The 18,001-nt window shown below is 39.4% G+C and overlaps 1 protein-coding gene across 2 annotated transcripts in view; it reads right to left on the bottom strand.

The window, feature by feature from the left end:
• Positions 1-18,001, bottom strand: part of LOC306856998 (proprotein convertase subtilisin/kexin type 6-like) — a 103,490-nt gene that overhangs the window by 55,507 nt on the left and 29,982 nt on the right. For both annotated transcript variants that reach the window (XR_013783062.1, XM_079396605.1), the window contains exons 7-10: positions 9,551-9,723; positions 8,423-8,635; positions 1,700-1,800; positions 928-1,031 (exon numbers count right to left, since the gene is read on the bottom strand). Coding sequence is in view for 1 of the 2 variants with exons in the window: in XM_079396605.1 (XP_079252731.1) it covers positions 928-1,031; positions 1,700-1,800; positions 8,423-8,635; positions 9,551-9,723 (591 nt within the window). In the remaining variant the exon portion in view is untranslated. The remainder of the gene's footprint in view (positions 1-927; positions 1,032-1,699; positions 1,801-8,422; positions 8,636-9,550; positions 9,724-18,001) is intronic.

Below are 18,001 nucleotides of genomic sequence, written 5' to 3'. Positions count from 1 at the left end.
CACCAATATGGGGTTTTAATGTTGATGTTAATATTTAGATATTGCTGATATGTTACAATTAATTTTAAAGACAGCAAATATGAAAATGATCAACAAAGTACAATTATTTGACAAATACACTTAATCGGATTTCTGAAAATGTAGGACTAGTTTTCAGAGAATGTGTCTTAAATTAAGTTTATTTTTCTTAAGCCACTGGCACAGTTTTCTCAATATTTTTAACAAAATTGATCCTTAAACAATTTTCCAACAAAGAAAGAAAAATAAACATAATATTAACGCATTAAAGATATTCTCTGAAATTAAAGAGCTGACAACCCTGTTATCATTTACTCAACCACAAGTTGTTACAAAACTATGCCATTGACTTCCATAATACATTTTTTTCCATACTACGGAAGTCAATGTTTAGTTACCAACATTCTTCTAACTATTTTGTGCTTTTTCATGTTTTTTTTTTTCGTTTTTTTGCTTAATATTTTTGTGATCAACAGAAGAAACTTATACAGGTTTGGAACAATATGAGCGTGAGTAAATGATTTTCATTTTTGGGTGAACTATCCCTTTTATGTCTTATTATCTTACACAATTAACTAAATAAATATTTCTTAAATTAATGTTGGTTTATGGACATTCTGAAATGTATATTGGAAAACAAGACACAATTTTGGGGATCAGTCTCATACATTCCAAAAAACATAACTTGATGTTCTATTCCACTAAAAATAAAAAAGTATTAAAGAGTTCCATGATATTACCATGCATTTGGACATGTGTCAGAAATGTACCATATAAAATCAAACGCATCATAAGACACTTAACTATATCACATTATGAGTGAAAAAAAGGAGAAATTATAATACACCACACATCTATATTTAAACAGTGTAAAAAATTATGCCGAAACGTCATTTCTGTTGTGTTCACCTTTGTGTCCGGCTGCATTGGTTTTCCAGTCACTGGCTTTCAGGTGAGCCTGTCTGGACGTCTTCACGAGAAGATGCTGGACATCCCTCCAGGTTATCAGAGGACTGACAGATGAAATGACAAAGACTTTTTATGACCCTTTGGAGTTTTATTCGAGTTTTATTGACCCTTTTATTTAAAGGGACAGCTGACCTACAAATAAAAATTCTGTTTGTTTGTCACCAAACAAAAAAGACACTCAATATTAAGTTATATTGCTGAGAACAAAACTTGAACTGAATTGAGCTTTAAAGCTGAATCGAATTATTTTCATATTTGAGGAATTTTGCAAAATTGACACTGTTATTGAACTAAATTGAATCGGCACTGAACTGACTTGAGCTGAATATTGCCACTATTCTCTTTTTAGAGCTGCTTTACAGCAGAATTTGAATTTGTCTCATATTTGAAGAAGCAATGATTCTGTTACTTCTCTGTTTATTTCTTTGAAGCTGCTTTGAAACAGTATGCATTATATAAAGCACTACAGAAATAAAAGGTAACAAAATTGGATCCCATTGCATGTGCAAAGAAATAATTTTTTTTCAAAAGATCTTCTTAAACAGGTTTGGAACAACATGTCGGTGATCAAATGATGACAGAAATGTCTCTTAAAGCCAATAAAAATTAAAAATTAAATATAAAAACTGAATATAAAGAAGCAGTGCAGCTTTCTGCATCTGTTTTATGGAAACATAAAGTAGAAAGTGATGAAGAGGAGCGGAAAACTGACTTTGCCTCCAGAGCGAGAGCGATGACACCCGCCACCATCGGTGCAGATACAGAGGTGCCTGTGTGTCCATCAGTACATCTCTGCCGCAGATCTGTCGTCACCTGGTACCAGAAACAAATCAATACAGAGTATGAAAGAGTTAACAACTTGCAGCAAAGTGGACATGACTTTTCAAATTTTGTCCTTTAAATCTTATTAACAGGTACAGCAGGTCTTCTAGATTTGCATGTCTTCTGTTAAAGCAAAAGGTCAAGTCCTCCTTAATGGGGAAGTCGTGGCCTAATAATCGGACTCGTAATCCAAAGGTTGCGGGTTCGAGTCTCGGGCCGGCAGGGATTGTAGGTGGGGGAGTGAATGTACAGCGCTCTCTCCACCCTCAATACCACGACTGAGGTGCCCTTGAGCAAGGCACCGAATCCCCAACTGCTCCCCGGGCGCCGCAGCATAAATGGCTGCCCACTGCTCCGGGTGTGTGTTCACGGTGTGTGTGTGTTCACTGCTGTGTGTGTGTGTGTTCACTGCTGTGTGTGTGTGCACGTTGGATGGGTTAAATGCAGAGCACGAATTCCGAGTATGGGTCACCATACTTGGCCGTATGTCACTTTCACTAATAAAATTCAAATTTGCTGAAAATGTACTCACCCTCAGGCCGTCCAAGATATAGATGAGTTTGCTTCTTCATGGGAACAGATTTGGAGAAATGTAGCGTATCATCACTTGCTCACCAATGGATCCCCTACAGTGAATGGGTGCCGTCAGAATGAGAGTCCAAACAGCTGATAAAAACATCACAATAATCCACAAGTAATCCAGACCACTCCAGTCCATAGGTTAACGTCTTGTGAAGAGAAAAGCTGCGTGTTTGTAAGAAACAAATCCATCATTAACACGCTTTTATCTTCAAACCACCACTTCTGGCCATAATATGAGTCCATAATAACACTTCCTCCAGTGAAAAAAGTCCATCTCCTGTTGTCCTTTGACATCAAAATCCACCTACATATTTGTTTTGAACTGTTTTTGTTTGTAAACAGTGCTTGATCTGTGCATATTTCTCTCCTGATTCAGATGAGACTACTTTTTTACTGGAGACAGCAATATTATGGATAAAGGACTCATATTTTAGCTAGAAGCAATTGTTTTAAGTTAAAACAGGGCTGTCCAAACTCGGTCCTGGAGGGCCGGTGTCCTACAGAGTTTAGCTCCAACTTGCCTCAACACACCTGCATAGACGTTTCTAGTATGCCTAGTAAGAGCTTGATTAGCTGCTTCAGGTGTGTTTGATTGGGGTTGGAGCTAAACTCTGCAGGACACCGGCCCTCCAGGACCGAGTTTGGACGGCCCTGGTTTAAAACATCTTACTGACTGATTTGTTTCTTACAAACATGCAGCTTTTTACTTCACAAGATGTTAACTGATTGACTGGAGTGGTGTGGATTACTTGTGGATTATTGTGATGTTTTTATCAGCTGTTTGGACTCTCATTCTGACGGCACCCATATACTGTAGAGCATCCACTGGTGAGCAAGTGACAGAATGCTACATTTCTTTAAAATCTGTCCTGATGAAGAAACAAACTCGTCTACATCTACATGTCCGGAGGGTGAGTAAATGTTCAGTAAATTGTAATTTCAGGGTGAACAATTCCTTTAAAGCTTTCAGCTATCCTCTGAAAGAATGCGCTTCCGTGACTGTGACAGGACGAGCGGTTTTCTGCAAAGTGCTCTGTAAATATTTCGTCGTTCTGGTTTTCTGGGAAACAGCGGGTCACCCACAGAGCTTCTCTGGTAGCCCGCAGGCAGAGAGAGCGAGTGCTCGAGTGTTTCTTCAATCAAACATGAGCTTGATTACGCTGGCATTTCTCAAAAGGACAAACATGAATGGGGTCAGTGCCACCGACGGGGTCCCGAGGAAGATGCTGAGATTGGAGACACATGCTCTTGTACGATGTGTGTGCGTGTCGGGTTTATGTCCGTGTGTCAAAACAGCGGTTAGGAAATAAACAACACACTCCTTTTACATTTTCTACAGACATTTGAGAAAAGTATTAACAGACGTCTCGTTAACCACTTCATCTGCATGCTTATGGAAATTTAAGAGGCTTTTAAGACTGCAAATAAAAAAAAAGGAATTTAAGACAATCTTAAAAATCAAAGATGAATTATTAAAAAGTCAATAAAAATCACTCAAAAGTCATTAAAATCATTCAATAGTACGTTTTTAACAAGGAAAACTACACTGTGATTGAATCATCTGATCTAGACATATAAATTGTATTATATTTTAAATATTTGTTTTATTTTAAATTTTATTTCTTCTTTTATTTCTTTATCATTTTCTATAGTTCTATCATTATTTTTTAAATAACTTATGTAAAACACATTGAATTACCATTGGGTATCAAATGTGCCATATATATGCTTATCTAACAAGAAAACTAAAGGTAAACTTGTTTTTATCTATCATATTTTGACTGAACTGTAATTGTTGCATACTGGAATAGATCATTTGGATCAAATAGCAGTCGTTTTATAGTATGTTAGAAATGTTTCATGCACAAACTAAATAAGCCATGGCAAAACTACATCCCTATCATATTTGTGAATTTAAGAAATACATAACATACAGCCTGCAGCATGATTTAAAATATCACTGAATATCCCAAAAGGCAGTTTGGGATGATTTCCACACAAGTTTTTCTAAAGTAAACTTTTAGCATGAGTAATAGAAATAGTGATGCTTCCTTTAGCAGCTCCACAAATAAAACTACAGCATTCATGCTTTAAACCTTATATAAAAATGTTTTTACTAAATCGTTTCTAACACTAAACAAAATTTATGTGAGAGAAAAGAAGAAGAATCCTGTCATGGAATTGTAAATGAGCTCTTAATGAGCTTCATATTATGAAGGTAGATCAGTAGCTAAACTCGAGAGCTTGTTGATCTGAATGTGAGAACTTGTCATATTAACATTCGTATTTGTAAGTTGAAATTTACACTCACAGCTCTGATCTGAAAAGCTGAATCTTTCGATTTGTACACACAGACAATAATCAAAACACTCGTGTTTTGAAGTCGAAGTTGCAGATTAATAGTTACACGTGTAGAATGACATCCACATAAACAAAATGACACACACACAAACGTGTACTTTTGCGCTTTACTTCAGTTTCGCTGTAAAACCTCAATCAGCACTTACAACCTCTCAGATCTGGCAGTACAATTTCAAATCTTAGCGCTTTGACTTGCTACTCCTTTTGCGGTATTCCTGTAGCAAAACTCACTTGTGCACTTGTGAATGCAGATGTGAGAGCTCAGAGCCAGGGGCGGGGCTGGGCTGCGAATGAAGACATTTTATTGGTCGATGCCTGACCAATGAACAACGCCAGCCATCGCGACTTGCCCTGCAGAAAGAAACATGTTTTTTATGCATATGTATCAGTTATTTGTAAAACACTGGAAACTATTTTCATTGAATATCCTTAGCTTTTACAGGATTTTAAGACACAGCATTCATCTTGTCATACAGGTATTATCTGCTAGACAAATAATGCAAAATCTTTCATATGTATTTTCTACTGCACATTGCAGAGTAATATCACTGTACCAGAGCCGTTGATAAACAATTGATTGCGCACTGATAACTAGGCTGACTACACTTTAAAATATAATTTTATTCTGGGGAATGAGACAGCATTGTTCTCATGCTCCTTGGCAGTCAAATGTGACCAAACACCTTAAGTGTAACTTTTAACCAATAAAATAACTGTACTACATTTTAGCTCAGTTCTGTTTAGCTAGAGGAGATTTTAAAAAAGGCCTATAACATTTTCTAATATGCTTATCATTTATATTACAATTAGTGTAATATTTAGGATTAAAATAGAGAAAATGTTTTCCAGTGCAAAGAGGCAAATTAGACAAGTAGGGATAACTGCAGGCTTGAGCAATGGGCGTGGCGAAAGGTTAGGGCGTGCCAAAAGGTAGGGGCGTGGAGAAAGGTCTTAATGATTGGTCGACAAAGCTGTCTGTCAGGGTGTGGGGGTAGGATTAGGGGTAGATTTTGTTGTACTGATTCACCTTTCGGAACGCCTCATTTCAGCACGCCCATTGCTCCAGGCTGCAGCTACCCCCGTCTCAAATTAGAGGCATTTGGTGGCCAGAAAGATAATATTCATATGTAATGCCATGGTTTAACCACTAGATGCCCTTATGGCTGTTTAATAAATACATGTAGGCTATTTAGCTCGACTCTAGTTGCTCAAAACAGTATTGCCGTTCATAACTGCTTATTTTTTTTAGGTTTTGCTTTTTAATGTACATTTAGACATTATCAAACACTCGATTTTTATAAGTTAGATTTTTTTTATGTTGCATTTAAAAAGGTTCATTACTGACAAGCAAATAAGGAATTTAACCCAATAAAGAAGTTTAAATTATTTAAAAAATAATAATAAATAAAAATAGAGTTATGTCGCAACTCTGGTACAGTGATATTACTCTGCAATGTGCAGTAGAAAATACATATGAAAGATGTTGCATTATTTGTCTACCAGATAATACCTATATGACAAGATGAATGCTGTGTCTTAAAATCCTGTAAAAGCTAAGGATATTCAATGAAAATAGTTTCCAGTGTTTTACAAATAACTGGAATAATTGGTCACGCATCGACCAATAAAATGTCTTCATTCGCAGCCCAGCCCCGCCCCTGGCTCTGAGCTCTCACATCTGCATTCACAAGTGCACAAGTGAGTTTTGCTACAGGAATACCGCAAAAGGAGTAGCAAGTCAAAGCGCTAAGATTTGAAATTGTACTGCCAGATCTGAGAGGTTGTAAGTGCTGATTGAGGTTTTACAGCGAAACTGAAGTAAAGCGCAAAAGTACACGTTTGTGTGTGTCATTTTGTTTATGTGGATGTCATTCTACACGTGTAACTATTAATCTGCAACTTCGACTCCAAAACATGGGTGTTTTGATTATTGTCTGTGTGTGCAAATCGAAAGATTCAGCTTTTCAGATCAGAGCTGTGAGTGTAAATTTCAACTTACAAATACGAATGTTAATATGACAAGTTCTCACATTCAGATCAACAAGCTCTCGAGTTTAGCTACTGATCTACCTTCATATTAAGCCCTCAACTACTAACCAAACACCAAAAGAAAAGCAAAAACCCACAGTAGGCATTCTTAAGGATAATGTCATAATCTGCGCTGCTGGAAGAGAATGCGAATTCACAAAAAAACACAGATTCTCTTTATCCTCTTGATAGCACCCTGCGGTTTTCCCTGCGTATGGGTGCCAGACCAAACATTTAGCCCCAGTCTTTTTTCCAACCTTCTCATTTAATCCATAGATATTTGTGGAAAGAACCAAACAACAAGAGCTCAGCTATATTAGCAGGATGAGCAACAGGATCTGGGACAGAAGATCTATAGATGATGACTGAGTTTTGGCAGATTGCTAGTAAAATGCATATACAGCAGCATTCCTGGTCAAAAGATGATAGATCTCTGCGTCAGTGTTGGGATTTCTCAACCCTTTTTACACCCATAAGGCAAAAAACCCCATGTTTGAACGCTCGTAAATCTAACAGCACATCTATTTGGACAAATGGTCAGATGTTTAATACTTAACACTAGAAGTCCCAGAGAGCAGCCATTTGGCTTTTCTACCTATAAAACCCGCAGGAGGAAAGAAAGGAGAATGTGTCAGAAATAATTGAGATGAATTGTATTACACAATATGTGCCATCAAGAAAGAAAATGACCCAATGAAGCAGAGAACATACACAGAAGACTGAAAGTAAGACAAGGACAAAAGGTTGAGTAGATGACAGATGGAGAAGACAAATGGAGTACAGAGAGATACACGCTTAAAGAGGTCATATCTTGGAAAACAAGATTTTCTTGTGCTCTTTTGAAATTGAAAAGCTCAATCTGTTCCAGTGCATCTCAACCGGTTTTGCCTCAGGGCACAAGAAGCATCACAATAGAGCAGCAAAATTTATTATTGTATAAAAACAAACAAAATGTCCTAAGTTTTTTGAGTTGCAGTGTTTTACTGATTATCATCAGATGCACAGGCCCAACAATATGCAAAAAAGTATGAAAGAAGCTGAATAGGAAAACTGAGTAATTAAGTCTGTCACAGTCAATAATTAAGAATTAAGTCAATAAATTAATCCTTTTATTCAGCAAGGATGCTTTAAACTGATGAAAAATTACATTAAAGACTTTGTCAGTTAATAACTCTATTGCAAATTAATGTTGTTCAATGTTGTTCATGTCCATTTCGAACATTAAAAAAAAAAAAAAAACCTGTGAAAATATTTTCAACATTGATAATTATCATAAATGCTCTTCAGCAGCAAATCAGCATATTAGAATAATTTCTGAAGGATCATGTGTCACTGAAGACTGAAAATTCAGCTGCGCATCACAGAAATAAATTACATTTTTAAATGTATTCAAATACAAAATGGTTCTTTTAAATTGTAAAAATATTTAAGAATATTACAGTTTTTTTTTACTGTAGTTTTGAACAAATAAATGCAGCCTTGGTGAGCAAAAGGGTCTTAACCTTAATGAATATGGAAATACTCTATTAAATGTCGAATTAGTACCGCTCCAAAAAACCTTGATTAACATTATAAGTGGTTTTCAGGAACAAATGAGCTTTCTTGTGGTGCTCTAACAGATGTCTATGTGACTTGACTTAACTATTTTGCGGTCGTAGAACTCTCCGCTGCTGTACGTAGTGGCGAGGGTGGAGGAACAGACCTCCAGGTACCAGGGCTTGTTGCCGTTTTCCGTGCTGCTGCTGACGGAGATGGTGTAGATGCTGTTGGTGTAGCCGTCGCAGGAGCAGTGATCGCCCTGCCGGCCCCCATTACCAGACGCCCAAACAAAGATGGAGCCGAGACCCTTACGGCCCTGCACAGACACATGAAAACACAAGTGTTAATTTAGCATTGTTTATTTACTATTAATATTTATGTATTGATATTTTAAATTAGCTTTCATTTTTATATTTCCACTTTTCATTTTAAATGTTAAATTTATTTTTTGTTTTGTTTTTTTAGCTTGTCATTATTACTGTTTTTAGATTTTATTAATTTTGTTTTTAATATTTCTATTTAGCTTTATTTTAGTATTAGAAATTTTAGCACTTCCATTTATATCTAAATTTATTTTAATTAATTTTTTTTTTATTTTCGTTAACTTAATTTTCTATCTTTTTTAACATTTTAAAACATTTATTTGTTTTTGTTTTTTCAATTACTGAAAATAATAATACAATAACGCTGCCTCTAGATAGCTTTTGGGAAAAAATGACAAGATAACTACTAAACATTCCTACAAAACTATTATTTAAAAATTAAGAGATTTACAAAATACATTCCCTAAATATTTAACCCACTAGATTTTGGAAAAACAGACATTAGTCCATGGTTAGATTGTAGTTTAAAACATTTTATATTGAATTTCCTACAAACATAGCAATATATGATGATATTTTCACTGTTCAGTAATAAAAAAAATAATAATAATAATAATAATAATTCATTACATTTATATAGCGCTTTTCTGCTTTTTCTAAGCACTCAAAGCGCTCTACATTGTGAGGGGTGGTGTCTCCTCGTCCACCACCAAAAAAAATGACTCATGAGACTTATTATACTGCCCAAACCCTGACAAAAACATCATAACATACTAGTTCAGATCAGCTTTAGACAATATCTTCCTTTCAAATGTTGTGGTTTCAATTAAGTCTTAAATTTAACAAACCAGACAATGACAGTTACTCAATTCTAAATTCCCATTTGTGTGTGAGTTTGAGACAACAACCTTTTTAATTCCCAGTTCAAAGGCTTGTTTGGCCAGAGGCCCCGGCCCATCCACGGTCTTCCCGTCATCGTCGGGGCCCCAGCTGGCACTGTAAATGTCGATGTAGTCTGGCTTTATTCCCAGAGACTTGGCCTCCACCACATCAGTCACGTCTCCATCAAGCATTCTGACACCTTCGAGAAAAAGTTCATCCAAAAACGACCAAATACAGTCATTGTATAATCAAGCCAATATCGTTCCAAACCCGTTTTATTTATTTTCTCTGAGAAACTTAAATTGAGATGCTAGGAATGAGATCCAAGCTTGCATGCAACGTAAACAGATGGTGATTTACACTGCCAAGATCCAAAATGCACCATGAAAGTGACATAAAAGTAGTCCAGTGGACTTGTGCACTGCAGTGTCACTGAGCCATATTATAGTTTTGTATGAACTGAATTCCCAGACTGACCTCTTACAAAGATAAATGCTATTCAGGTTTTCAAAACATGCCATTTAGTGTTCAAAAATGCAATAACCAATGGTGTTTGGGCTTTAAACCTGATGTGTATGACTTAAAATCTGGCGTGACTCGTCTAAAAGTGCCATTTTTTATGCATGCAATGGAGCAAATGGAGACTGATACACAAACCCACACAGAATCATATGCCTTGTTCACTAACGAACACAAAATTTGCAATTAAAGTCTATTGTACTCTACTGCAATGAGATGTTTCCAAACGCCTTGACAATCCGCTGTCTTTCTCCTCATTCCATTACTGAACTACAGCTTAATTTCCTTTTCTTGCTCTTTATTCTCAAAGAAAGCCTTTGTATTTTTTTCATAACTTGAGAGAATGGGTTTAAAAAAAAGTCTTGTATCTATACAAGTCATTAAGCTGAAAATGTTATCCAAAGCCTCTACATTTGTAGGATGTACTTTGTAATTATTTGTGAGATGAACTAGAATTTTCAGAGTAAAAATTGTTTCAAAGAAATTAACTTGAAAATAAACTATGGCAGCTTGTTTCCACCATGAGATAAAAAATAAGAGGGTAATTGCAACTTTATCTCACAATTCAGACTTTTTTGCTTGCAATTTAGATTTAATACAACTTACAATTTACTTTTTTTGCACACTATTCTGAATCTTCATATAACAATTAAAGGGGTCATCGGATGTCCATTTTACACAAGTTGATATGATTCTTTAGGGTCTTAATGAAAAGTCTATAACATACTTTGGTTAAAAATTCTCAATGGTAGTGTAAAAAACACCTTTTTAAACCTGTCAAAATCAGCTGTCTTCAGCACGCTGATCTAGTCCATGTTTCTTTAAATCCTAGTGAGCTCTGCTGACTCCGCCCCTCTCTTCCGTGGAGTGACGAGCAGACCATAGATATGTGTAGATTCCCTATTCGACCGCTCCAGATACGTTGACGCGTCAGCCATCTCGCATTCACCATAATAATCAATGAATATTCATAAGCGTATAACTTGCTGTTGTAGACACACACAGTCAATGCGCTCAAAGATTAGTTCCAAAAATGGTGGATGGCTTACGTATCGCGGCCCATAGAAACAGTCGATAATGAGGCATCTAGGTATATATATATATATATATATATATATATATATATATATATATATATATATATATATATATATATATATATATGTATGGAGCATACTAAACTTTAGCCGCGAAACTGGCTAACTAGCACATTATTAGGAAAGGCGATTTGCAAAGATTCATAAAAAATCCTTATACTCACTTCTTCTGTAGATAAAGCTGGATCACAAATGATTTTGGCGAACATAGATGCATTTAGGTAGATCAGGATCGGCGCATTCCCTTCAAAGCGAAAGTAACGTTAATCCTCTGCGTCTTCAGTGGCTCAGATGTCGGGAGTAAATGACGACTGATATTTATTATTACATCCAACAATTAAACACTTCAATCGCTTAGCCTGAGACTTCTTGTCGTCCCCTGCACCGGAGTTAACACAATGGCAGACAGCTCTCAACTCACTCAGGGCAGGTCTAAGTTAAGACGGTCTTGTCAATCAACTATCGTGGGAGAACGGTCTCATTCCGACAGGGACCTCAGAACAGCCTGATTTGAGAAAGGGGATTTTAAAATAGGGATTTAAAAAAAAAACACTGGGTGGATTTTTAATCATTATAGGATGGATGTGTACACACATTTATGTTCAAACAACTTGTAAAGAGAATTTTGCATCCGATGGCCCTTTAAGACTTTTTTTCTTGCAATTCTAAGAAAAAAACTGAACTGGGAGATATAAACAAAAAACTAGCAGATATTAACTTGTAATTGTGAGTTTATAACTAGCAATTTTGAGAAATAAACTCACAATTCTTAGAAGGAAAGTCTGAATTGTGAGATAGAGTGTAAAAAAATACCTCTTTATATTTTTTATTTTGTGGTGGAAACAAAAAGAACAACATAATTACTCAGAATACTCAAAGGAAAAAACTCGAATTATTTTGTGACAAATGAACTACCATAAGTAACACAATGAATTAAACAAGATATTTGTAAGTAGAAAGACTGAAATAGTATTTTCTTGGAAAACATACTCCAATGATCTTCGTTTACAACTTAGTTTTATGTTTTATAGTTTTATGTGCTTTGCCCAACGGCGCAATGGTAATAGTTTGGGTTCAAACCTACAACCTCTTAGACACCAGCCAAGATCTTTGATGGACATCTGAAATGAGCAGGAATAATGAATCAGCTTAATTCAGATAGTCAATAAGTCTGCCATAATATAGTTACAAACATGTGTTTGTTTTCCAATGCGCTCAATGTGTTATAGTGTGAGAATGTGTGTGCGTGCATTACTATTTCTAACACCATATGCAAGTTTTTCTTCCTTGAAACACAGGTGAAACGCAGGAGGCTCAACACTTCTCTATCATTCCTCTCACTTCTAACAAGCTGCATTACACCTAAAAATTGATTCCTCGACTTCTCAAACAGCATGGAGTAAACACTTTTCTGAACCGCAGAGCAGGAAAACTAATCATTTCTACATTTCTAATTACGGTTAAAGGTCTACATAGCAGCCAAAGTGAGGCCGCTTAGATTAGAAATGTCATTAGAAGGCGATGAAGTCATTGACTTGAATCTGACACGTATTAGCTTTGGCGGCGTTTCAGTGATTAAGCAGGGAAAAACGTCAGCTGCTGAGCCAAAAGACCTAAAGCACGTCTTTCATTGTGCTAATCTGTCTGTATCTGGCTTGGAAAAATGACCAAACATCACTCCGCAATTCTTAAGAGGAATATTTTGACAGGACTTTGCAATTGAGATATTACGTGATGTGCAGCCAGCATTTCGATGAGGAACGAGTCAATAATCTGTCTACGTCAAAATGTGGTTATTAAATGGCATTTAACCCTAAAATCCTCAGATCATGCAGTTTATTGAGGAAAACAGACTTCAAAAATGTTTATCTGGTAGATGATAAATTAAGCAAAAAGTTGCTAATCTAGTCAACAAACTATTTTTTCTCCTTGTATACAATAAAACACAACAGTTGCAACTAATGATTATTTTGGTAATTGATTAATGTGTTGGATATTTCTTTGATTAATAAAATTTAAAAAATTAGTTTCTGTATTTTATTTAAACAAAAAAACATTATATTCCACTCTAAACAATGTGTAAAAACAATGTACATTGGAAAAACGGTTTAAAAATAATAATAAAATAATAAAAATTCTGAAGGCAGTTTAAATCACTATATTAAAAAATAAAATTAGTGTTGTCAAACGATTAATCTAAATATTGCATCCAAAATAAAGTTTTTGTTTACATAATGTGTGTACTGTGCATATATATTATGTATATTTAAACACACACATGCATGTATATATATTTAAGAAAAATATTACGTTTATATTAAATATTTATATATGATTGTAACAGCACGGCCAGGCTCTCCCCCCACTCAACTTCCACGATCAGCCTCACCTGCGTTCTGAACCACTCACACCTGCACCTCACGGTCATCATCAGGAGCACTATAAAGACACTCACCAGATTCACCCCAGCGTCCGATCTCGTTGTTTCAATGTGGACTCCTCTCCTACGTCTCCAGAAGCCGATGAGTATACCTACCTTCAACTTACCTGTTTGTCTAACCTGTTGTTCTCCGTCCCGTCTGTCTCCCCTGTCTGCAGTCTCGCCACTGTTGGGGACTCATCTCGTCTGGCTCCGGCTATCCTCTCAAGTCTCGTCCTGTCATACCTGTGAAGCAAAGGACAATATCAGTTCAGTCGTCAGATCCCCTGTCATCCAACCTCAAGTTCACCTACTCACCTCTCAGCACGATCTGCAGCACATTCACTGTAAATAAAGGCACATTGTTATCACTTACCTCCGTGTCCGCCTGCTTCCGTAACAGAGATATAATTTATATGAATATAAATACAGTATATACATGCAAATACATGTAGATATTTTCAAAATATATGCTGTACGCACACATTATGTAAACAAAAACTTTTATTTTGGATGCGATTTATCGTTTGACAGCACTAAAAATAATATAATCGTGTATAATATAATGTAAATAAAGGCACATTGTTATCACTTACCTCCGTGTCCGCCTGCTTCCGTAACAGAAGATCGGACCACACAGACGACACCTTAAAGAGACTTCTCACCCAAACTGCACCTCCGGCTTCACCTCCCGCTCCACCGAATCCACCAGCCATCAATTCTTCTTCGCCTGTGTTGTTCGCCAGTCCCATGGCCACCCCAGCGCCCTACTCTGGTCAACCGGAGGAATGCAACGGCTTCATTATGAAATGTTCTCTAATTATTGATCTTCATCCTCAGATGTTCACCACCGAACATTCCAAAATCGCCTTTGTCATCACATCCCTCACCGGTCCAGCACTGAAGTGGGCAGAGACGATTATGTCCCAAGCCGGTCCTGCTACTCACTCATTTTCACAATTTATAGCTCATTTTCGTGAAGTCTTTGGTCTATCTCCAGGAGATTCCACCGTGGGCGAACAGCTGCATCGGCTGCGACAGGGCTCATCCACAATCCATGAATACGCTCTCAAATTTCGCACCCTAGCGGCGGCGAGCGGATGGAACGAGCCTGCACTCCTGACAGTATTCCGCCAGGGATCGTCTACACTTCACGGCGTATGATGACAACTATGGCCTCGAGAAGTTCATTCAAATGGCGATACGATGCTCCAACAGAATGCAAGCCTGCGTTGAAGAAACCCACAAAGTGTTGAAACCTAACGCTCCGCCCGTCTCTACATCCCCTACTAGAAACTCACCTGAACCCATGCTCACTGACTCGTTTCACCTCACGCCTGCTGAAAGGCGCCGCCGTTTGCAAAAGGGGTTATGCCTGTATTGTGGAGACAACACCCATCGGATCACAGAGTGTAACATCCGTCCATCCCGGCTGATGGTGAGTGGTATTCGACCCAAATTTCCCCAGATGAAACCCCTTACCACTCATGCACAACTGATCATTGGTGCCCACTCCCTATCAGTCACCGCCCTCCTGGACTCCGGCTCTGCGGGGAACTTTATCTCAGGACCCCTCTGCAAACAGCTCCAGCTCATCGCCACTGAAACCTCCTATCAAGTCCAAACCATAACAGGTAAATCCCTGTCCCGCCGTCTTGTTAAACGCTGTGTTGGCCCGTTACAATTACGAGTGGGAGTACTTCACATAGAAGAAATTAATCTCCTTATCCTTGAAGAATCTGGTGTTGATATCATCCTGGGCCTACCATGGTTCGTCCAACACAACCCAATCTTATCCTGGCACACTGGCGAAATATTAAAATGGGGTGACTGCTGTTTCCCGCGATGTTTCCCACAGATGCCTCAGCCTAAATCGGAGAACTCACCATGTCTGCCCATCTTTGCCACCACCATTGAAAGCCCTGTCGCCCTGCAGTCTGTAGACATTCCTGAGGAGTACCGGCAATTCAGTGACGTCTTCTGCCCACAGAGAGCCTCCCAATTACCTCCACATTGGCCATGGGACTGTGCAATTGATCTGCTACCGGGTGAGTCAGTACCGAGAGGCAGGATTTACCCACTTTCACTACCCGAACAGAAGGCCATGGAGGAGTATATTGAGGAGGCTTTACAGCAAGGTTACATCACTCCATCTACCCTGCTGCTTCCAGCTTCTTCTTCGTGGCCAAGAAGGATGGTGGTCTCCGACCCTGTATCGACTATCGTAAACTGAACGACATCACCATCAAGTTTCGTTACCCTCTTCCTCTTGTCCCTGCAGCCTTGGAACAACTACGCGGCGCCACCATTTTCACCAAACTGGACCTCCGCAGCGCCTATAATCTCATTCGAATCCGAGAGGGGGACGAGTGGAAGACTGCTTTCGTCACGCCCACTGGGCATTATGAATATAGGGTTATGTCCTATGGGCTCGTCAACGCCCCCTCGGTCTTCCAAGGATTTAAGAATGAGGTGCTCCGGGAGTACCTCCATCGATTTGTCATCGTCTATATTGACGACATTCTGATTTACTCTCGGAGCCCGGCCAAACATCGCCAACATGTTGCGGAGGTCCTGCAACAACTCCGGAATTACCATCTCTACCTCAAGGCTGACAAATTTACCTTTCATCAATCCAGCATTCAGTTCCTCTGATATCTCATTGATAGTGGTGGCGTCCGCATGGACGAGAGGAAGGTGGAGGCCATCTCCTCTTGGCCACAACACACCACGATAAAGGAGCTCCAAAGATTCCTAGGTTTCTCAAACTTCTACCGACGTTTCATTGCCCATTACAGCACCATTACAAGCCCTCTCACAGACCTGCTCAAAAGGTGGAATTAAGATCCTGGCGTGGAACGATAACGCCACGACTGCCTTCAGGAATCTAAAGGAAGCCTTCACGACCGCACCTCTCCTGGTCCATCCTGATCCCAATCTGCCTTTCGTTGTAGAAGTTGATGCATCCACGACAGGGGTAGGTGCGGTTTTGTCCCAGCAGCAGGGGACGCCTCCCAAACTCCATCCATGTGCCGCCTTCTCACGCAAACTCAGCCCAGCGGAGAAGAATTATGACATCGGGAACAAAGAGTTATTAGCCATCAAACTCGCCCTGGAGGAGTGGAGGCATTGGCTGGAGGGGGCCTTACATCCGTTTCTTGTGCTGACTGACCATAAAAATCTACAGTATTTATGTGACGCCAAAAGGCTGAATCCTCGTCAAGCCAGATGGGCTCTCTTCTTCACTCTCTTCAATTTCAAAATCACCTACCACCCCGGATCCCGAAACTTAAAGGCAGATGCCTTATCCCGAATCCATACTCCTGATGAAGTCAACGACGAACCCGAGAACATTCTACCCACAGAGGTATTGGTTAATCCCATTCAGTGGTCCTCTCCACCAGTTGCCTCTGACACTCCTCCCGCCAATCCGCCGGGCTGTCCCCCAGGACACCAGTACATCCCCAGGACTCAACGAACACCTCTCATATTCTCCTCTCATACTTCCCTCGGTACTGGCCACCCAGGGGCCAATGCGACTCTCTCGCTGCTACAAGATCGCTTCTGGTGGCCCAACATGGCCAGGGACGTGCGAAGGTTCGTTCGGGGCTGTCCGGACTGTGCCATCTCCAAAAGCTCCCGTCATCTACCCGCCGGTAAACTCCTTCCACTTCCCACACCCAACCACCCTTGGTCACATCTAGGAGTTGACTTCATCACGGATCTACCTCCCTCCGATAAATTCACCTGCATCTTTGTCATAGTGGATCGTTTCTCGAAATTCTGCCGCCTGATTCCTCTTCCTGGCCTACCCACAGCACTCCAAACGGCTGAGCTGCTTTTTAACCACGTATTTAGGTACTATGGCATTCCAGAAGACATTGTGTCCGACAGAGGACCTCAGTTCATTTCACGGGTTTGGAAAGCCTTCTTCGCACTCCTAGATGTGACCGTCAGTTTAACCTCTGGATATCATCCACAGTCCAATGGACAGACCGAACGCAAGATCCAAGACATCGGCCGTTTCCTGAGAACCTTCTGCCATAGCCGCCAGAACTCTTGGAACCAGTTTCTGGGCTGGGCCGAGTACGCCCAGAACTCCTTGCGCCAAGGCTCCACTGGACTCACACCTTTCCAATGCGTACTCGGCTACCAGCCCCCACTCTTCCCGTGGTCAGGGGATCCATCCGACGTTCCCGCAGTAGACCACTGGTTCCGAGAGAGCGAGAGAGACTGGGACGCTGCGCACCACCAGTTACAGCAGGCAGTGCGCAGACAAAAGATCACCAGCGATGCTCGACGTTCGGTTGCTCCCACCTATCAGCCGGGACAAAAGGTATGGCTATCCACCCGAGACATCCGTCTGCGCCTGCCTAGCCGAAAATTAAGTCCCCGATTCGTTGGCCCCTTCACCGTTCTCGAGCAGATCAATCCAGTGACCT

Source organism: Barbus barbus (genome assembly GCF_936440315.1).
Source record: "Barbus barbus genome assembly, chromosome: 1".
NCBI lineage: Eukaryota > Metazoa > Chordata > Actinopteri > Cypriniformes > Cyprinidae > Barbus > Barbus barbus.
Note: the sequence above shows the minus strand (reverse complement) of the source record. Positions and strands in the feature narration are given on the sequence as shown.